Source organism: Nymphaea colorata, chromosome 9, assembly GCF_008831285.2.
Source record: "Nymphaea colorata isolate Beijing-Zhang1983 chromosome 9, ASM883128v2, whole genome shotgun sequence".
NCBI lineage: Eukaryota > Viridiplantae > Streptophyta > Magnoliopsida > Nymphaeales > Nymphaeaceae > Nymphaea > Nymphaea colorata.
Window position 1 is genome coordinate 12,884,905 of NC_045146.1, and position 22,342 is coordinate 12,907,246.

The 22,342-nt window shown below is 41.0% G+C and overlaps 3 protein-coding genes across 4 annotated transcripts; 2 read left to right on the plus strand and 1 right to left on the minus strand.

Annotated features, from left to right (window-relative positions):
- Positions 1-2,959: 2,959 nt before the first annotated feature.
- On the plus strand, positions 2,960-8,744 carry LOC116260516 (ABC transporter G family member 11). Its single transcript, XM_031638937.2, has 10 exons — positions 2,960-3,672; positions 4,883-5,172; positions 5,474-5,645; positions 5,784-5,906; positions 6,001-6,129; positions 6,219-6,413; positions 6,540-6,626; positions 6,719-6,991; positions 7,667-7,774; positions 7,921-8,744. The coding sequence occupies exons 1-10, from the start codon at positions 3,292-3,294 to the stop codon at positions 8,263-8,265; spliced, it is 2,103 nt and encodes a 700-aa protein (XP_031494797.1). The 5' UTR covers positions 2,960-3,291; the 3' UTR covers positions 8,266-8,744.
- A 2,270-nt stretch (positions 8,745-11,014) lies between these two features.
- LOC116260546 (alcohol dehydrogenase-like 6) lies at positions 11,015-16,629 on the minus strand. Of its 2 annotated transcripts, none has more exons than XM_031638985.2 (10): positions 16,438-16,629; positions 16,140-16,276; positions 15,161-15,207; positions 14,759-15,081; positions 13,834-13,916; positions 13,669-13,744; positions 13,531-13,592; positions 12,526-12,621; positions 12,263-12,424; positions 11,015-11,249 (listed from the first exon to the last, which is right to left on the minus strand). In XM_031638985.2, exons 1-10 carry the CDS (start codon positions 16,478-16,480, stop codon positions 11,136-11,138), a joined length of 1,143 nt encoding a protein of 380 aa, XP_031494845.1. In that variant the 5' UTR covers positions 16,481-16,629; the 3' UTR covers positions 11,015-11,135. The 2 variants fall into 2 exon arrangements, with proteins under 2 accessions (XP_031494845.1, XP_031494846.1); XM_031638986.2 differs by lacking the exon at positions 15,161-15,207 and adding an exon at positions 15,222-15,268.
- A 190-nt stretch (positions 16,630-16,819) lies between these two features.
- On the plus strand, positions 16,820-22,040 carry LOC116260545 (DEAD-box ATP-dependent RNA helicase 47A). The gene is made up of 2 exons (XM_031638984.2): positions 16,820-17,017; positions 20,118-22,040. The coding sequence occupies exon 2, from the start codon at positions 20,203-20,205 to the stop codon at positions 21,793-21,795; it is 1,593 nt and encodes a 530-aa protein (XP_031494844.1). The 5' UTR covers positions 16,820-17,017; positions 20,118-20,202; the 3' UTR covers positions 21,796-22,040.
- The last annotated feature ends 302 nt before the right edge of the window (positions 22,041-22,342 follow it).

Here is a 22,342-nt window from a genome sequence, read left to right on the forward strand (position 1 = left end):
GGTACAATGAAGGGAACCTTATGTGTAGTTGAGGAAATTAAAGTTCAACTCAATTGAGAAAATGGAGAGGACGTGTAAGGTCCCAATTGTTTCTCCACAATCAAAAGGGCATCTCATCATTCTGAGTCTAAATTTAAGGGCATGTTTTTAGGGTGAGGCCCACCTCGAATTCGTGGCCTTAATTAACAAACTGCATATATGTTTGGAAACCATAGTGTGACCTTAAATTCATGGATCTAACATAGACGAGAAAAGGTTTGAGTCGTTCATGGATCTAATATAGACGAGAAAAGGTCTTTGTTGAGATCCATGAATTTGAACTTGGGCATCCTTCAAATAAAAAAAAATTCAAACTTCTGTTAAAAAATCATGAAACCTGATTGGTGTGTTGATAATGCATCCCCAGTTCAATTTTCATGGATGCTATTCTTTAGTGACATACACGATACTGGAATCGAAAGGTGTATCGTAGAACTACCCAAATCTTAATGGCTCTATGGAAGATGGGGGCTTTAACATGGTAGGATTCCCTCTCTCTCCGCGGAAAATATTAAATTCTAAACTCTAAAAAATCTCAAATTACTTGGGTTCTTACATTTCAAGCAATCAAAACCGAATGAGTTCTCTTTGATTATAACAAATAAACAAGGCAAGAGAAACAAACTTTATTTCGAGTCATGAGAGAGCTACCCAATTCAACGCAACATGGGGAACCAGGTGACAAGTAACAATATTCATCGTAACGCGAAAAGAAAGCAGACCAAGTCCGATGGGGCCTCATTTTTTTAATGCAAGAAACACATGTGACCTTGACCTACTCGGATTGAGCAACCACTTAAGTACCATTCTTCCTCATGCGGAGCACAGCCAATTCATTCCAAATTAAGTTGGTAGGTCCTCCCATTGAGTTCAATAAAAAGGCTCGAGCTGGCCGAGCCCACTAGGTGAAAAAGAACTTGCTTGTACTCCGGCAGATCCTTCTCCATGCACGCTATTTTGTCGGTGGCTCCCTCCGTCTCTTAAATCGCTCTCAAATATTTTTCCTCATCCCCTGAAACACAGCCGCATGATCTCAAATCGGCAGCTCTCACCCACTCTTTTCCGTCGCCGGAGTTGAGTCGGTGTTGCAGAATCAGTACCGGCCGGCGGCCGGCGTCTGCAGGATTGGCCTGAATCAGTCGATTCAGCCGCTCCCATCGAATGATATGGGATTAAAATAGTAATAAAAGATAACTTCATCGTGGGTCATGCTGTCCAAGACCGATACGGCACCGATACCAATATTAACGTAAATTATGAAGTTGAGTTGGGAAACCAGGATGGAGTTTGACTCTGTGGAGGAGAAGAAGAAGAGAAAAATAAGAGGGAAACTCAGGCGCCAGATTTCATCTGGTTGGGCGAGCATTAATTGTGAGCAGAACCCATAAATCCATCCATCAACAACTTGGTATTTATTGAAGGAATAAATACAGCTGGTACCTATAAATGCTGGGGTTATGGTGCAAGTGAGCGGAGGCCATGGGCGTGCCTGTGCTCGTGCTTGTGTGCGTGTGCGCGTGCAGTACCTGTCAACCACCCTCGCACAGTGAACGTGGCTACATGTGCACCTCCATTAAAGCTCGTTTGCAGTCCATAAGAAAGCAGGCAAAGCTGGTCATCAATGGGGAAGATGCATGTTATTTTAGATTGGTTAAGTATGGCCGTCGCCTAAGGATGTGAACAGTCTGCGTTTCCATTAGACAGCCAGACGAAAAGAAAAAACAAAGAAGAAGACCGGTAGATTTTCCTGTGCTGGATCTCTCCATGAACCCGTTGTTTTCAATAAACAGTTGACCTTCCAAGTCTAATTTAATAATCTCTCTCTCTCTGTATAATAATCTCTCTCTCTGTTTTTCTTTCTCTTAGTGCAGAGAGGTGAAAGAGTGGCAGCAGAAGAATTGAATTAGTTAGTCTGAGTTAACGCATCTAGGTGGCTATACTAATCTATAGCTATGGAAAACTTTTATTTAGAAGAGAATCTGGTCGCTTCTTTAAAGTCACGTTCGAGAGGCCTCGAGCTTGACTTTCTTTAGAATAGGAAGGAAGTTTGCGAAATTTGGCTTCTCAATGAAAATGGTTGCTTCTGATCCGGTAGTTCCTTCTTTAAGCTTCATAATAGATTCTCTAAAAAAATTTAATGTCTTGTATGTACATAAAATTTTAATGCATATAATGTTTTTCTCTAAGAACAAACATGGTATTTCATTATGTGCCAAGTGTGCTGGTCCTTTCTTTTTTTGTTGGTCCCCTTCTCTAGCAAGCACATCGGACATGTGCTAAGGGAATTCTTCTTGTTGGGACCTCAAACATAAAATCTGTTTTGATAAACTTGACTTCTGATTAACGTAATTTGTATAACTTGTCGCTCTTTTTTATCGATTAATCGATGTGATTTAAGTTTTTAAATGCGTACGCGTTTCAGCTGTCAATTCAAAAAAGTTGCTCAATTAATTTGATGAAAAGGAAATTATAACGACCTTTATAAGTACTTTTCAACATGTAAAAGAGAAAATCAAAGGCATAAACTAGATCAATACTGGCTCCCAACGCTTCACCAATTGAGGAGATAAAAAATCTTGATTTTATTTTTAAATAACATGTCTCAAATCACGATTAGCTAAACATATTTGCACAAACAAACAAAACAAAGCACCATACTCTAGCACGGCACGCAGAAAGCTCAAAGAATACCATTCTTCAGTTTCATTTTTTATTAATTTACATGCTTCTAAGATATATATATATATATATATATATATGTTCTAAACACATCTGGCCGCCCACTTAATGGCAATTTTCTAGACTTTCTTCCGCTGCTTTCATTTCCGTATCCCATAAGTATCCATGTGGTCTATCCATAAGCTCTGGCACAAGCTACGGGCAATGAGGGAATAACCGGGTAATTTGGTCATTTAGTCGGATGGTGGCTGGGGGTGTGAAGTGTGGATCAATAAATGACGACCACCAACACCTACCAGACTCCCATAAAGAAGTGTGTATTTAGATGTGAAGCTAAAACCAGCAGGGAGAGAATAGATCAGAAGCATTTCTGCTCACCTCTTTCAATCCTTCGACGAGAGAGAGAGAAGATGGGAAGAGGGATCTCAACTTTGGGACACCATTAATCGAGCTCTGAAGTTTCACACTTGCTCAGCTGCTGTTTCTTTCTGTCTCTCTTCCAGCTTGTTATCTCTCAGTCTGTAGTGGGCTCAGAGGTAGCTTCAGTGGGAGAAAGCTCAGGGGACGAAGACGATGAACTCCCAACACGTGATGATGGAGATAGAGGCGAACAAGCCCCCCCATGGGGTCATAACGGGAGTGGCGATGAGCCCACTGAGCGAGACGCTGTGGAGGGAGAAGACGGACACGGAGCTGATAGGCGACGTGTCGGCGAAGCTCACATGGAAGGACCTCACGGTGACCGTCACGGTGGGGAGCGGCGAGACGCACAAGGTGTTGGAAGGGCTGACCGGATATGCGGAGCCCGGCAGCCTCATGGCTCTCATGGGACCCTCCGGCTCCGGCAAGTCCACCCTCCTTGACGCGCTCGCCGGCAGACTCGCCACCAACGCCTTCCTCTCCGGCTCCGTCCTGCTTAATGGCCGCAAGAGGAAGCTCTCCTTCGGAACTGCCGTAATCTCTCTCTCTCTCTTTCTCTGTCTCTCTAGATCTCTTGTGTATTTCTTTTTTCTTATTCTTTTCTGCTTTAAGAATATAGAAACTGCCCTTTTACTCTTTTGCTTCTTCCTACGTACTATCTGTTGCTGCTGCTGGTTCTTGCTTTCCTTACAACTCCTATATATTGCACTCTTTCTTCTTTCTGCTGCAAGTTTTTGGATCATTTCTGAAAGATAAAGGATAAACAGAAAGGTGGTCTCCCCATATTCAAGGGCGATTCACCAGGAAAATGGAAAACGGATTCTTCCTATTCGAGGGAGGGTTGGTGTTTCACGCTGTTTCACTCACACTGACTCTCAGAACAACCAACGATTCTTGTGCTTCTGGTAACCGCACTATCTCACGCATGAACGGAAGCATGACCCCTTCGTTCTTACTTTCTGCATGATTTTTCCAAAGCGGAGCGTACTTTTCTTCTCCCCGTCACACGTAGAAAGCTAGCAGTGGTGAGAAGGGAGCTCTGAGAAAACTCTAGATCTCAGTTTCAATCCTTCCGCTCTGCTTCATGTTTAACTTATTGGTGGGGTCGTGTTGATGGAGTACGGTGGTCAAGAGTCCATGCTCACTAAGTATAAACGGTTCAAAGGCTTCCTCCTGAAAAATAAATAAAGAAAGAGAATTTTGTGTGCTGCTCTTCTTTTCTGAAGCTTTTGAGTTTTGAAACCTGTCTAGGCTGTCTCACACAACTGAATATTTAATTACTTAAGAGTTTTCGGTTGTTCGATCTTCATGTTGAAAATTATTTTCCTCTTTCCTGTAAATGAACAAATATATTGTATCTGCCGCCTCTTTGTAGCATTGGTAGCTTCTCATTTTCTTTTATTATTTGACAAACTCCATTTACCCGACCACTCCATATAAAAATATAGACTGCTTATATATATGGCACGGCATAAGGATGGGAGGGACAGAGACACTAAAAAATGATGACAGATTCAGAGAGAAGGCAGATGTATTAAATCATGCTTCAGATCAGGAAGGAATTAGAATTTGTTACTTGGTCCACCGTTGCCCATAGTGAAATTGACATATCACATCCGGTGTTCCTCAAGGAAACAAGCAAGTTGTGTTAATCTTTTCAATTACTGTTCATCCAAATAATTGGCTGCATGATATATATATATATATATGTATTTTAACTTACTATCATGGTGCTGTTGTTTAGGCATACGTAACCCAGGACGACCACTTGCTGGGGACGTTGACAGTGAGGGAGACGATCTCCTACTCTGCCCGGTTCCGGCTGCCGGACAAGATGCCGCTGTCGGAGAGGCAGGCGTTGGTGGAGAGCACCATCATCGAGATGGGCCTTCAAGATTGTGCTGACACTCCCATTGGGAATTGGCATCTGCGTGGAGTCAGCGGAGGGGAAAAGAGGAGGGTCAGCATCGCCCTCGAAATTCTCATGAGGCCCAGATTGCTGTTCCTCGATGAGCCCACAAGTGGGCTGGACAGGTAACGATCGCAACAACTCTGCTTTCTTCTTCGAAACGTAACTGATCAGAGCGGGTTTCTAATATTTCAACAAAGAAGTTCACTTACATGTAGTTAAAATTTTGATGGAAAACTCCTAAAAATTTGATTCGTGAGGTGTTACATTGCTTCGTTCCTGAAGAGTTTGCAACTTGTGAATATTCATTTATGGCGTTTACCAAGATTTTTCTGTATCGATAAGTGAGAGCTAGGAGATTTATGCTTATCTATGATTTTAATGGCACGCTGATCTCGTTCTAAGTTTTTGCTTGGTTGGTGGTAGTGCCTCGGCATTCTTCGTGACTCAGACGCTACGTAGCCTTGCTAGAGATGGGCGCACGGTCATCGCATCAATCCACCAGCCAAGCAGCGAGGTTTTTGAGCTCTTTGACCGTTTATGCTTACTCTCAGGCGGCAGGCTGGTTTACTTTGGGAAGGCTTCGGACGCACATCAGGTAAATATATAAAACAACGAAGAAATGGGTAGTGGGGCTTTTCCCTTTTCCTCTTAATAAGCTTTTGTTTTCAGATTAAAATGTAGGTTTTATAGGATTTGGGGACTGAAATCTTGTCGAATGTGTTATTTTTGCCAGTTTTTTGCACAAGCCGGATTCCCTTGCCCCCCACTGAGGAACCCATCTGACCATTTTCTTCGATGCATCAATGCGGACTTCGATAAGGTCAAAGCAACCCTGAAAGGATCCATGAAACTGAGGGTAACGAAGAACTTCTCTTCAATTTGTCTACTTGAATGCGTTAGCGTTGATGGGGAGGAAGGCATGATTCTTGTCTTTGTTCCTCTCTTTTCAGTTCGAGAGATCTGATGATCCTCTGGACAAGATAACAACCGGTGAAGCAATAAGGACCCTGCTTGATGCGTATGATAAGTCACAGTATCACTACGACGCATTGCGGAGAGTCGACGAGATATCTAAAATTGTATGTATTTTTCTGTTTTCCGCATATTATGGAGCCATCGTTGTTTCATAACAATATTGAGAACTTTGGCTTCATAAATTTTGTTGCAGAAAGGAAATATCTTGGAGTCGGGAGGAAGTCAGGCTAGTTTTTTGACGCAAACTGTCACTTTGACAAGGCGGTCGTTCATAAACATGTCAAGGGATTTTGGTTATTACTGGCTAAGGCTTTGTATTTACTTGGTGGTCACCATCTGCATTGGAACGATATACTGGAATGTTGGCACTAGCTATGACTCCATACTGGTAAAATCTATAGTTGAATTTGTCTCTGTATACATTTGTTTATGTAGATGATAGCGAGAAAACAAAATCTATTCCTGAAATAAACCGTTGAGAATTGTTTGTGAGAACTGTGTGCTGCTATTGCAGGCGAGAGGCTCCTGCGGTTCCTTTGTTTTCGGTTTCGTCACGTTCATGTCAATTGGAGGATTTCCTTCCTTCGTGGAAGACATGAAGGTTGTTGCCAACTGAGCCTTGATGTTTTATTCAAATGATCAACGGGGTCTTCAAATTTTACTGATCAAGATTTTGTTTCTGTATGCCTTCAGGTCTTTCAAAGGGAGAGGCTCAATGGTCACTATGGGGTTCTGCCATTTGTCATAAGCAACACTCTTTCTGCAGTTCCTTATCTGGTCCTGATCACCTTCGCATCAGGAACCATCTGTTACTTCATGGTCCGGTTCCATCCAGGGTTCGTCCGCTTTATATTCTTTGTCCTCTGCTTCTATGCAAGTGTTACAGTGGTCGAGAGCTTGATGATGGCAATAGCCAGTGTTGTCCCCAACTTCCTCATGGGAATTATTATAGGCGCTGGGATTCAGGTAAATTCAAACAAAAAAGGAAAAAAATCCACTTTTTTGCTTTGGTGATTTCTTGCAATTGTTTATGCTTCTGATTTATCTGCATGTATTTAGTGTCGAAAAACATATAAAACACAAATGAGAAGAACAATTTGTCATGGCTGGAATCATTCCCTCTCCATGGAAGGCCTCCCTTAGAGTCTATGGTGGTAATACCATGTGAAGGTTAGACTGGAGCAATTAAACACATGCTTAGTCCAGGATTCTGTTCATCCACCTTGGTTCTTCTGTTGCGATCCATGTGCTGATTTCTTCGCCTGCCACGGAAAAGGAGACCGGGGGCCTTTGATTGGAGATTTGTTTTTGATCATTTGCTTTCTTGGTCTCTGCCCCGTAACTCCTGTTTAAGCCAAACAACTAGGGAGCAGATCCAATGGCCCAATGATCCACATGTTGTTGTCATGATCATGTTCCTCGTCTGGTAGAAGAATGCTTTGTACATGTTAGAAGTTGGTTGAACATGCCTCATGTCGTTCACCTCGCGTGATAGAACACTTGATATGTGTGAGGATCAGGCTGACTGAACACCTTACCACCTCAATAGTGTGGGAGTTGCTTACGTCGACTTAAGTTATGATGATTTTTACATGGAAAACTGACTAACGGCCTTCCTTTGACCGTAAAAAATTGCAACAGGGAATCTTCATGTTGGTATCTGGCTATTTCAGACTCCCAAAAGATATTCCAAAGCCAGTTTGGAAGTACCCAATGTCCTATATCAGCTTCCATTTCTGGGCTCTTCAGGTAAGAAGACAAATCAATCTGACCGAAAGTGACAAGAAACCAATTTGGCTGATCTCATAAGTTTGATAGTCTAATGCTTCTTCTTTCATGATCTAGAAGATCAAAAACAAGAAATCGTAATCCGCTTGTTGCTGATTTTCTGCCAGGGTCAATACCAAAACGATCTTTCAGGCTTGGTATTCGACAACCAATTTCCTTATCTTCCAAAGATTTCAGGAGATTACATACTCGAAAATGTCTTCCAGATTGACGTTGCCCGGTCTAAATGGTGGGATCTGGGCGTCCTTTACTTCATGATCCTCGTCTACAGGGTAATCTTCTTCCTCATGATCAAAATCAGTGAGGACTTTACTCCATGGTTGAGAGGTTATATAGCCAGGAGAAGAATGCAGAAGAAGGGACGGAACCAGGGTGCAGTTGTAAGCAGGGATCGTATTTCCAAGTCGCCTTCCTTGAGGGGCTATGCTGCCCAAGGATCGAACAGGTCGTAGTAGATGTGCCATGCTGCTACTTACGCAGAATCCACTTGGAAAAGGAAGCCAAGTGCGCACTTATTTACCTTAGAAGTTTAAAAGTAGCTAAGCCGTTCGTTTGGGTACATGTATGACATAATCTTTATATCTTCGTTTTCACATATATATATACTTAGGCAATCAATGTCTTGTAAATAAGGAGAGATGGCATGTCATTTTTTACAATGTTGCTTTTGTCATGTCTTCTAGTGTGTGTGAGAGAGAGAATGATGGAGAAGAGAGATTATATTTTCCTTGAAGAACAGTGCCTCTCTTCACAAGTGGAAGCAAGCAAGGCCCTTGGGGCGAGACACTAGCTAGCCGCTGACTTTTAATTGAGTCTCTCTACTCAAGTGCGGTTTTTAGTGTAATATCAAAATATGGTTGAATCAGTACCGCCGTGACATTTATGATGTGCTTAACATTTGGGAATATAATACTATTTTCTTTCAAGACCATGGAAAGTGTTTTACTCAGACTTCCGCAAGTTTGTTGGAGATGCTGTTACATGCCGAGGACTTCTCCTCTGTTCTGAGATCTCTTCTGAGTTGTTATCTTTGTTTGAAATTTGAAACTGAAACTCTTGACATTCATGGGTTTCTCAACAAATGGTTAGTATTGAGTGCATAAGCATAACGAACCATGTTGGAATACGTTCAAAGAGAGCTTCTCTCACTCTCACTCTCTCATAATGGAACGGCAAAGTAACTTTTTTTTTTCAATTTCGGGTGAGCAGAAGGATTAATCTCACTGTCCGATTGGAAACCGAAATCTCCTTTTTTCTCGTCATCGAGGTTCAAAGGTGCATCTCCACATGCTTCAACGTGCACGCCCACCCCCTCTACGAGTCGATTCGGAAACGAAAATACGTCCCATAATGCGTCCCAGCATGCCCATTTGATATAGGCCCCTTGAGGCTTTTCTTCTTTTCAATTTAGCTAATCAAATTATAAATGAAACATAAATGCCCAATTCTCCTAGATCCTTTGGGGCAGCCAGGCTCGTATCCGAACAAACTTGTCCCTGCCTTGCAGTATTTCATGACAATATATGAAGTGAAACTACGGCCTTACAAAATCAAACTGAAAATCAAAAGTAAGCTTTAATCAGATTCTATATAGTACGTTCTCAAGCGAACAAGGATTAACTACTCAATGAAACAGCAAAGATTTAGATGATGCTCTTGGCCGTCTAAAAAAGTATAAGATCGTTTCATTTGGTTGAGATCCCACGAAAGCAACTCATGTAATTTTTGAGTGAGTGAACAAGAGAAGTATTTCATCAAACCTCCCAACTCAGAACCGAAGCCCTTCCTCCCTTCCCCTCAGGTTAACAGGTCATGGAATTTCAGTTTTCATTTGGTTGAGATACACAAAAGCAACTCAAGTCATTTCACTTTCTCGATTTGCAAACAATCACAAGAGCAGAAGTTTGTCTAACTACTAGCCATATTACCTTTCCCTAATACCTGGATCAAGCTATTCATATAAAACTTCAAACATACGAAGTCTTGTAATACCAATCAAAGTGCCCCTTATGTACTTCAATACCCAGCTTAAATGGAACATAGATTTTGGCGAAACCAAGTGCATCTCCTCCAGAGTCAATATATTTGAATTTTTGGAATCAACCTATCTCTGTCCTAGATGTCCAAGTTAAACAATTTTTCTGACACTTTAACAAATGACTTTACAACTGAAGTTGAATCAAGATACGGACCTAGAGGTTAAGACACACGACTCGGATATATATATGTCCATTAATTTTTTTTTCAAAAAACTTAAAACGAGATTCCTTTCAAGTTCTTTGACACTTAGATGTTACAATGTGTTCACACTTTTAGAACTCTTGCAGACCGGATCTTAAGGCTGAGGACTGGACATTACTTTGATAACAGCTGCAATGATAACCTAGCTCGACAGGAAAGCACTTAGACTAATGGATATGAGCCTACTCCATAGCTGACTTCAATCTAATACTAAAAGGAATACAAACTAAGACACCACTAGTCATAATCAGTGATGTCAGAATCGAAAGCGTACAAGCCATATTGGCTGACAGACATGGTATATGCTAGCAATGCAATGGTTGGAAAAGTAAACCGTTAGAACTATTTATTTAACCAATTTCAAATGAAAAAATTCCCTACACCGGCTATGGACAAGTTATTCTCACACTTAAAATATACTAAATGGATCTTGCGTGTATAATATAATCAATTTTTATCAAAATTCTAGTCCTCGCACTCGGGATATTGTGTATCCCTTATACACTCACATTCTTACATAGGTCCCCAAAAATGATTTACGAACATCACCCGATCTTCGATCAAATCGCCATGAAATTCAGACTATTCTTCTCAATTTTTTTGTTGGAAAGGTGTGCTACACTAAAATTGGTAGTACCTTAAATCGATAACCTCTTGAGATTTTAACTTTTAACCAAGGAATATGATTTTTTGAATTAGCAACATGCCATCAACTTGGCGATTTGAAAAGGTTACCGCTGCCAGGTGAGTAGAGGTTTTTATTTTTTTCTATTGAAATGGAGACTTTTTATCTCATTTTCATAAAAAATCAATACCTCAGGCCAACTTTTCACACGGAATTTTTCACCCAAGAGCAGCATCTGCTGACTTGCGCTAAGAGTGAAAACATTCCACAATGACCTTTACCAATGGATTTTGCCTCCCGGGGGACCCACTTCACAAATTGAGCTTGTAGTCACAGGACTAGGAATAGTTCTTTCTAATGAAAATGACAAATGCAAGCAATTAAAAGAGTGAAACAACAACTTGGGCAAGTACCAATGCATATGAAAGAAGCCCAGAGGCATGCTAAGAAACAAAATTAGCTGATGTGGATAACACAACGCAAACATTTGCCTTCTTTCATCAAGTTGAATGCTTCGTTTATATCATCAAATGAGAAGTTATTTGTGATCAGTTCATCGATCTGAATATCCTACAATCAAACATCACATTGCAGATGCATAAGAATTTTAACAATATAATTAAAAGAATAAACATCGGATATACTACCTTAAGCACAGGAACCTCTTGCAATGGTTTTCCCAATGCTTGTTTTTTATAAGCTCTTATGTTACACAACCCAGCCAGGAATTAGTAGAAGTGAATTTTTTAAATTGTTACAAAGTAGAACATTTTCTCTACTGCTCCTGCCATTCCAAGTTCGTTCACAAATTCTAGTGTCAACAGTGAGTGTCATAGTCAACGTGACATATAACTCAAAAATTGTGGGAAAATACAACCCCAACACAAGATTTTATTGCAGTTATATGCTTCATTCCTCAAAAGACTAAGAAATTGTTAAAAAACAACCCTTATGAAAAACACTAGTGGGAATTTTCTTTTATTAAATCCGCAAAAGAATTTAAGGATTTCCCAAAACAGGCCCTAAGTTTTTACTTTTTGGGTCATGCCTCAAGGTTATCAGCTTTTCATCTTCAAATTTTTACGTACAAATTTGCTGCACAAACTCTACACTGGATATTTTGAGCAAGGCTACCGTTTTGTGAATGGACTTGTTTGTTAGTTCAATTTCTTCATCTAACATGCACCGTACTTCACAATTTTTTCCTCCATGTACTAATGTTACAAAAGTCTTTTTCTTTTTGAAGGGTTTAAGATATTTGATATAACATCCCGACCCACTCTTGGGCTCGGGTCCCTAGTTCAGCGGATCCCAACCCACCCCCTAGCAGTTTCGGTTTCAATCCTAAAAAAGCTAGGAACCAGGACAATCATCTCATTAAAGCCTCCCTTTATAAGCCCTTGAAGATCCCTCACAATCTTCGATACGGGACTAAACTTCTGGCGTGTTATATTTGATGCTATATATAATTACTGACAATATCTAAAAAAGCGTTCAGATAATTAAGCATTAATTATAGTTATTATTTTTCTAAGCATATTCTTGATTAGCACATGATGATAATGGATAGGTGAATGACAAACCTTATTTAAGTACATCTCCACAAGCTTGGGCAACTCAGATTTGGGCTTCCATCCACCAAATAAAGTACCCTTCAAGGTTCTGCCTGACAGCAGTAGTCCATAATGGGCAGACACCTCAGGTTTCATTTTTGGCACCCCAAGAATCACTGTCAAGCCCCAACCCTGGGTAGAACACAGAACATCGGAAATTCATAGTTGAATATGAGATACTGAAAAGTACAATTCATGTCGTGTGAGAGCAATATGAATGAAATGTTACTAACATCACAGCAGGATTGCAAGGCAGTGGAAACAACTCCAGTATCACCAACACATTCAAATGCATAGTCAACTCCTCCATCAGTAATACCTCTAATAACCTGCATAAAAAAAGAAGAACTTGGTTAGCTAATTTTACGTCAGGCATTTCTTCTGCAGATGCATGCTCAGAGAACACACAATCATCCAAAGCTGTGAAATCACGTTCTGTGGATAAGAAAGAAATCTAATAAACCTAAAGATACAGAAGGATTTTTTCACAGAGAATGAAACCCTGGTAAATTTTACAGAATATCTTTATGTTCATATGCAATAAACTTGATAATGAAACAGGATTTAACTCTATATGTTCACTAGTTAACTCACAAAATTATTTTGTCCAATTTGGACCGTGAGAAGGACAAAAACATAACCAATGAGTGTTCCCAAAATTGTTTGGAAAGAAGTTACTTTAAATGATGAAAATCCAGAAGCAAGAATCGATCAATATGGAGATAGAGTTCAACTTCAAAAGCCGAAGGAAAAGAAAATTTAGAATTGGACAAATAAAGAAAGCCATGTGTAGGAGTGAAGTGCGGTTTCCAGTCAACTGCAGAAGACCACAACTCAGGATGCCTCTGCGTGCTGCCATTTGAGGCATTTGAGGCTGTGCTAAAGAACAATTTTGACTGATGTCTCCATAAAAACAGACACAGGAGCATCCAGAATCGAAGTGTGCCCCAAAAGGTATGCCTATCTACTTGCTTGATAGAGCAAACATACTGCAATGGATGTCTCTGGATTTTAAGTACGCCCCAAAAGGTATCCCTATCTACTTGCTTGATAGAGCAAACATACTGCAATGGATGTCTCTGGATTTTAAGTACGTATGCCACATATTAGAAAAAGCTAGTAAAAAGCCCTAGCTCTAGGTGATATGTCCAACCCCCTAAATGTGCATTTGAGTAGACAGATAGAACATGCAGAGTCTGAAGATACTGATAGGAGTAATGTGCTAAGAAGCCAAATACCTGATGAACTGGCTCACTGCTATCAATTGGATTTATGAAATCTGTTACACCGAAAGCTTTGCCTGCAGGTACAAGCTCAGTGAGATGAATTGTGGAAAAAACCTTTTGAAGAAGTAGACGAAGCGAGATTTAATCCACCTTTCTCAAACTTTCTGGGATTTGTATCTACACCGATTACACGAGATGCCCCTCTTAGTTTGGCACCTTGAGCAACCTACTCAACAAGCAAGAGAAAAAATGTAACCAAATGCATTTAAAGCTACAAATGTTATGAAGTGAGGAGATCCTAATTCTAATACTTACAGAAAGACCAACTGTTCCAAGGCCAAAAATGGCCACTGTGGATCCTTCCATCACATTTGCTACTTTCCAAGCTGCACCAAGCCCTAAAAAAATGTTCAAATAAGAACCCTGTTCAGCTCCAAAAAAGATATTCACTCTTGGCAACACATAGCAATATCCACTAGATTCTGCCATACGTCTGTATCTTAATTCAAGGAAAAGCACAAAAATATCATTAAACAAAGTTCCAGATGAAAGGATCTTGTACCATCAGACTAAGCTGGCTCAACAACATAGAAGACTTCAAGAAAGTAAGCAGAATAAAATTCAAAATAGTTCTGTCAACCACCTGTGCGACCTTAATTGATCAAGTTCTCTTGGGATACTTTTCCTATCTTATTGCTAATAAAAATCCAATTACATCATTTAACTAAACTAAGAGAAATCTCAACATCAACACCAGTCAAACTGTAGCCTTTGATGCATTTTCAATCCCGTAAATCCCTTAGTTAAAAGTCTATACTTCTTGAATTGCTGAACATCTCCTAAGAATGCCAAATTTCATAGGAAGACATAAATTCAACGGACTGCCAAAATCTAGATAAGACTTCCAAAGTCTAGATAAGACTTCCAATGTTAGGCGAATCACATACTGACCATTGCTTACAAGTAATACCTGGCATTTCCTTAATGTATTCTATTACATGTCACAATGGTCTGTGGTGCTTTTAAAACATGTAAAACCCATTTCAGCAATAAAAACAAAAAGAAATTGATTTTTAATTGCAGTTATCTAATGTAAATTGCAGAATAATTAGAAGACAACGTAACAGCAATGGAAAATCACATCAATAGCACGTATGCAAGTGAAATGTATGAATATAAAAACAATGTTATGACATTTCAAGGCCACATGTGCTTTTCTACTATTTATACAAGAAACTACCTGCAGCTACACCGCAGCTGAGAAGACACAATTTGTCCATAGGGGCTGTCACAGGGATCTTAACAGCGCACCGACAATGTACTACTGTATACTCACTAAAGCTTGATACTCCACAATAGTGATAAACATGCTTCCCGTTCACAGAAAACCGGGTTTTCTGATCGCTGTGCATTAGACCTCTCCTTTCCAATCCCAGCAGCTGGCACATGTTGCTTTTACCAGAAACGCAATGCCTACATTTACCACATTCACCTATGAATGTAGTAAGTACGTGATCTCCCACCTTAAATTCGTCCACTCCATCACCAACACTTTCAACGACTCTGCGCAGTTCCCCACCCAAAACTTGAGTAAATGGTAATAACAAGATATGGCTAGCTTAAACAAAAGATAGGCACCAACCCTGCTGCTTCATGTCCATATATTCGAGGAAAAATAGGAACTGCAGTCTGCATGAAAGTACCTTAAGTTACTATAAGGCCAAGTTGCCGTTGCATAACGTCTCAACCTCTGTAGAATACAACCAACTGAAAAAAATTTACTCTAACAGAAACCGATGACAAGAAACAGCTGAGCGGTATCGATCTCATAGAATTGGATTTAAATAATTTGTCAATATATTTGCAATTACGAATTCAACAATGACGCCAGAAAATGAAAAAACGCATCAAGTAACTACAGCACTCTGAAGCAGAACATGAACACTTGTTCATGTGGCCAACTCAACAACGTGCACCAATTTGATAAGGATTCCGCTTGCAATACGAAGCTAGACAAATGTAGCAGTGTCATTGCATGTTCCTACAACAGCCTCCTGCTTTCAGTTCATATCCGAGCATGTGCTTCTGTGTGCACACGCGTGAGCCGATACTCAATCTCATCTCGTTATGCATTAACAAATTCAGAGAAACGCTTTCATAGTGAAATACACAGACGTGTATATACGTTGCATCTGCATATGAAATTTGTATTTCGGAATTACAGGTAAATTCTTGCAGAAAACATGGTTCTCTGTGAAAGGAAAAGATGTGTGAATTTTGGAAAGCAATGCCGGTTTCCTCCTCTATGACAAATGGAAATGCAAGGAACATAACCACTGCACTTGCTCTGTGACATATTTAGGCATAAAAAAAAAACAACTAATATAGTTTCACCGGATATTCCACGACTGCCACCATCACCACTGTCGTCGGCGTAACCGAACATGTTGGTTAAAAGTTTGACAGCAAAACCTTCAAACAGAAAGATACCCGCCTCACTCATTCTTCCATCGAAATTATCCTGTTCTAGCCATGAGAATCAGAAATAGATTCTCCCATGGGATGATGTACCGAAAAGATATAGAAAGAATAATAAGGAATCTAGCAGAAAGAGTTCGTGCCTGGGACTCCCATTGGTTGACGTCGCTCCGGCAGAGCGATGTGCAGACAACCTTAACGCGCAGTTCCATGGGTCCGGGCGGATCAACCTCCACCTCTTCCATCACCAGAGGCTCCCCTGCTCCCCATGCCACCGCAGCTAACACCCACATACACAAACGCAAAAAGAAGCGGAATCAGAGAGACCCATCAAAGGGAAGCAGAAGAAAGTGAAGGAGCAGGCAAGTAGCAGAAGGGAATGGGATTGCAATTGCATTAGCTTGAGATGGGGACCGGCCGATTTTGGAAGAGACTGCTCACCCTTGCATCTCAGAACTTGAGGGGGGGCCGAGGAAGACGCCATCGAGCGACGGACGATGATGCCCAAGCCCGATCTCAAACTCTAATAACAAACAACGGCGAAGGAGAAATTACAGAGGAAGGAGAAGGGGAAGGTGGCGCTGATCGGTTGAATACAGTTTGCACCTACCACCACCTAACACCTCAAGTATCCCACACACTCTCTCGCTCCTACTACGCGTAACTGTACAATCGACGGCTTTGTCGGTACGGTGTTCACGTCGCTCTATGGTAAAACTTTGGCTTTACCTAAGGACCTGTATGTGGAAGTAAAATACCGGGTTTAAACTTTAAAATCCCCACCCGTCGAGGTGCGGCTTTTCCCTCTATCCAAACAAGCTGTTCTCGGCATTTTTACTTTTGGCCGCTGGGGCTCTTCGTATCCATCCCATGCTCGCGCCACCCCTTCTGCGTAGTCCCCCTGCCTTTTCGTCTCCATCGCAAGCCTCGGTCTCTGCTCAGTCCCCCTGCGAGCATCGCATTCAGCTTCTCCCCATCGCACAGCCGTCACAGCAATCTTCTCCTGTCTCCGTTGCAGCAGGTAACCATCTCTCTCTCTCTCTCTCTCTCTCTCTCTCTCTCTCTCTTCTTCTTCTTCTTCTTCTCCTCTCCCTCCCTTCCTCTCACTCTCTCTGGCGTTCTCCTTTTCTCTGCTTATATTGGGCATTTCTTTCTCTCTATTTTCTCTGCTCGTGAAAGTCCTAAATCCCACCCACTGCCCAGTGCCCACCGCCGGACATTGTTGCCATAAGTTCCGGACGTTGTTGCATTTGCTGTCACAAACGGCTGAGAGAGGACTAGCAAACGTGGTTCTCTGCCATATCATGCTCTCCCCTTTTCTCAGTCTATCCTCCGCCTCATCGTGCCAGCACATTGGTTCTTCCATTTATTCCCCTCTCTATCTGTTTCTGTTTAATGTGTTGAAGAAAGCAGAATGAAGCTAGTGCTACTCGGGTGTGGCTAAATCTCTGAGCTTCTTCTGTGCTATGTGACTCGTGGTTTCTGTGCTGATGTATCAAGTGATCGGGGTACAGATGCTTCAAGCGAGAATTTTCAATCCCTTCGTTTTCGATGTTATCCATAGTTTTTGTGCAGCATCTGTCTTTGGAGAACTATGGAAATTAGAGCCATTATCGGAATGACGCAGAAGAAAGTGGCAAAATGAAATAGCCCTCTCCTGCCAATTACAAACTATGTGTCGTCAATTGATAAGTTCTTCCAAATCATGCATAAATTGGTCAAGTATGATAGATTAATGATGCGGAAGAAAGTGGCAAAACGAAATAGACTGGTTCTCTCGTGCCAACTACAAATTATGTGTCGTCAATTGATAAGTTCTTCCAAATAATGAAGATAAGAAAAAACGGAAGATATAGGTCTGTTTAGTATTTCTTAGTTTGCATTTAACTTCCAATCTAGTAGTTGTGGTTTGCTTGGTCGGTATATGTTACCCTATTTTTCATCCACCCTATCATCAGAAATGCTAGAAATTTTATTGGAAGTACTTACGAGTGGTATTATGGTGTTGATGACATCAATGGTACTTTTTTCTTCGTCATTAATCTATCACATTTGATCGATGTGTGCATGATTTTTGAAAAACTTAACAATTGACGATATATAATTTCATATCTTGATCATGGTAGAAGAAGCCACCTATATATTAATTGTTCATATTCTCGAAGAGAAATTAAGAAATATTATGAAGAAATTTCAAGTTAACGATCAGATTACAGCAACAATATGAAACAAAGAAAAAACTAAGATCAATCTGCGAATAATATTGCAATGAAGCATTTGCAAATGTAATGCCTAGACGACAAACGTTAATTAAAATCTTTCACTTGAAATTCTGACGTCATATCTGAACATTATCCCACCAGTGGTAGCCATGATGAAGGAAGTGATGAAGATCAGAGTGATCTTTCCCCTGAACTCTAGCCCTCTGGTCCTTGCCTGCCCTGAGAATCCAACTGCCGGTATCTTTCTTGTATACTTATACTAATTCTCGCGGCACGGTTCACAAACTTCAGTTCCCCTGAACAACTCGAACTGCCCACTTATTGCAAGGAACCTTTCCTGTTGTCGAGGCCTATAAAATTGTTAATGGATGTCTTTCTCTTGGTAGGATATCGTGTATGTATGCACCTAACTTGTTTGTTGAAATGCCGTTAAAAGTGTTTGAGTCTATGTTAGTTTGGTTTGCATTTGATTTTCAATTTGGCAATAGAGGTTCAAAGTAATAGGCAGTATAGCTCTTTCCGGGAATTAAACATGCACCTAATGCCTCATTACAAAGGCAAAGAAACATGTCCTATGGATCCTTAATGGTGGAACCATGGAATGTGGATGTCTTCACCATCCTCATACTCGGTGGTCGTGATGGATGATTTTCAATTTGGCAATTGAGGTTCAAAGTAATAGGCAGTATAGCTCTTTCCGGGAATTAAACATGCACCTAATGCCTCATTACAAAGGCAAAGAAACATGTCCTATGGATCCTTAATGGTGGAACCATGGAATGTGGATGTCTTCACCATCCTCATACTCGGTAGTCGTGATGGATGGTTTCTTTGGCTCGAGGAGCTTTCTCAAATAGTTCATAGTTCATTTCCTTTATTTGTTGTATTTAGCGGCTTCAATGAGTGTGTCTTACAAAGAAATTGCCTCATTGCTATTGACACTCGTCGTTGTTTATAAGGTCGTACCGCACTAATTAAATGATAATGTGTTTCTTTCTTTACGCACATGCTGAGGATAAACCATGTTGGATTCGGGACTGTCCTTAGGTTATGATGGCACTACTTTCCATAAGGAGCTCTTACCCTGTTTTTTCAACTCTACCATCAGAAATTTTAGATATTCTATTGAACTTGAAAATACTTGTCGATCATGTTGATGACATTAATGATATTTTTATTCATCATTAATTTATCAGATTTGATCAATGTATGCATGATTTTTGAAAAGCTTGTCAATTAGCCTGTGGATAGCACTGTGCTTTCGAAGTGCAAAGCAAAGTCCCAAGCTATGAAAAATGCCTCAAATTTTTCATCATTTCAATGACTCGAGAGACCTTTGTTCGTTAGACACCAGAACGATTAGGGAAACATGCAGCAAACTTTCTCTTAACTATCATATTCACTAATTTTGTTGTTTTATACTTTTATATTTATGCATTCGTCCAAAAAATGTAATGAGTTAGTTGCACACTATTCAACCAAAAAATGTAGTAAACTTTTTGCATGCTGCAAGGAGCTAAGGACATGAGTTGATGTTGCAAGTACTAAAAATACACATTACTCTTGCAGCTTAATCAGGGTCTTAACCATCTTTTCTACCTATTGGACAATACTGCTAGCTACTGCATACTGGTTTCTTTTATTGTCAACTGTTCGTTTAGATCAAAAACATATAACCAAGGCAATATAGGAAGATGCATTAACATACATGACTACTTGTGAATAAGTTGATTGGATGAGAATTGAGAACAAGTTTGCAGATCATCAAGAAAAAATTAAGCAATTGAGGATACTGTTACCAAAATTTATTTAACTTAGATATATTTTCAAACCACAGTTTCATTCGCCATTCTTTTATAACTTTGTTGAGCTGATTTTGTGTCTACATTGTTTGTCTAGCCATCAATTTTGCAACAAAGCATACCTGCCATTTTGAGTCTTGGAAAGGTGTGAACTAATTACTAGGAGCGCCAGCCCTTGGACGATGCTTGCTTTTCGCAGCACCCGTTTGTGCATCTTCATTGGATATTCTTCACATTCAAAAAGCTCATTGCTGTATAGAGTAGCTAGATTTCATGCCAATCATGGATTTAAATGCCAAAACTATGGAGACGCTGGTGCACTAACTCTCTCAAGCGTTGGTTGTGGGTATGAAGTTGAGACGGGGAATAAGAAATACAGGGGCCCTGATTCTCTTGATTTGCCAGTGTCACTTCCTTCTAGCAAATCAAGGCTGTCAAAGAAGGAGGTAAAGAAGAAATCCATTGAGCATTCCCTTGAGATAGAAGCTGCTCCTTTTGCAGCAAAAACTTTTGCCGATCTGGGCCTGTCACCTCTTTTAATCGATAAGCTGGACAAAGGGCAAATGGCCAAACCCACTGATATACAGTCCATGGCTATTCCCACCGTTCTCAAGGGTCATGATGTGGTTATTCAGTCTTATACTGGTTCAGGAAAAACTCTGGCTTACCTCCTGCCAATAATTGACCTTGTTGGCACTCTGAAAGGAGGAAATGACAGGTTCGAGTCCAAGAATAAATCATGCATTGAAGCTGTTATTGTTGCTCCTTCGAGAGAGCTTGGCATGCAGATTGTAAGAGAAGCCGAGAAGTTACTGGGACCTGAGAACAAGAGAATAGTGCAGCAGCTTGTGGGTGGAGCTAATAGATCTAGGCAGGAAGAAGCTTTGAGAAAGAACAAACCACTTATTGTTGTTGGAACTCCTGGACGGATAGCTGAGATTAGCATTGCAGGTAAACTGCATACACATGACTGTCGTTTCCTTGTCCTGGATGAAGTGGATCAGCTTTTGTCTTCCAACTTCCGGGAGGCCATGCACCGTATTTTGGAGCATGTTGGTAAGAGGAAAATCACCAGTGAAACAAGCAAAGATCGACAGATGGTGATGGTGTCAGCTACAGTTCCATTTCCTGTTCTACGAGCTGCAAGAATCTGGTGTCAGGCTCCACTTGTGGTTCGTGCTAATGGCATAACATCTCTGGAGAAAGAGTGCGCATCTGGTATCCAGACCACGGGCTACACTACCCAAGTAAAGGCAGTGGAGAGCCTGCCTCCTTCATTGAAGCATTATTACTCCGTGACAAAGGGTCAGCACAAGGTGGACACCTTGAGGAGATGCATCCACGCACTAGATGCAAAAGCTGTCATCTGCTTCATGAATAACACAAGGCAGTTGAAGGATGCTGTCTTCAAGCTTGAGGCCCGCGGCCTGAAGGCAGCTGAATTACATGGTGATCTGGGGAAGCTTGCAAGGTCTACAATACTGAAAGATTTTAAAAATGGCAGCCTGCGAGTTTTGGTGACAAATGAGTTGTCTGCAAGAGGATTGGACGTGCCTCAATGTGACTTGGTGGTTAATTTGGATTTACCGACAGATGGTGTTCATTATGCACATCGGGCTGGACGGAGTGGGCGTCTTGGTCGGAAAGGCACTGTGGTGACTGTATGCGAGGAGCCAGAGGTGTTTGTGGTGAAGAAACTTCAGCGGCAACTTGGAGTTGACATTGTTGCTTGTGAGTTCAACGAGGGCCAGTTGGTTGAGTCCAAGCATGACTAGTGGATTATCCCTCAGCATTGCTGCCTTGGAACTATGTTAATTTTGGATCCCCTGTACTAATTGCAGGACTTGTATATGTTCTTAAATCACATGCTTGTCTGAAGTGCATTTTCGTGGCCAGGAATATGAAACTTCATGGCCAAGTTTTGCTTGTTCAATACCGCTTAATTTATCCCTAATTGCACCTCTTCATGCGACAGAAAGTAAGCTTTTTTCATGTATATAAAGAAAATTAACCTGTGAAACAGTCTCTGGGTGCTATCAATCTTTTCTTAAAAGCCTGGGAGGTGCTTGATTTTAAAGTGGTGTGGAGGCAGCCAAGTGCCTGACTTTCTCTCACTCTCTCGCCTGCACACGAACCTCCTCACATGTACACACGCATACACAACGTATCCTAGCATTTTTATGCGACCCCCTAAAGTGGGTGTTCTTCCTGGCCCCTGTAATTAGTCTGGCCTGAGCGCCTACTGGAATGGTGGTACACCAAATGGAGGTAAACCCTTGACTTTCTGCCATCTTCCTGGGCGAGTACGTCACCAGTCACCCT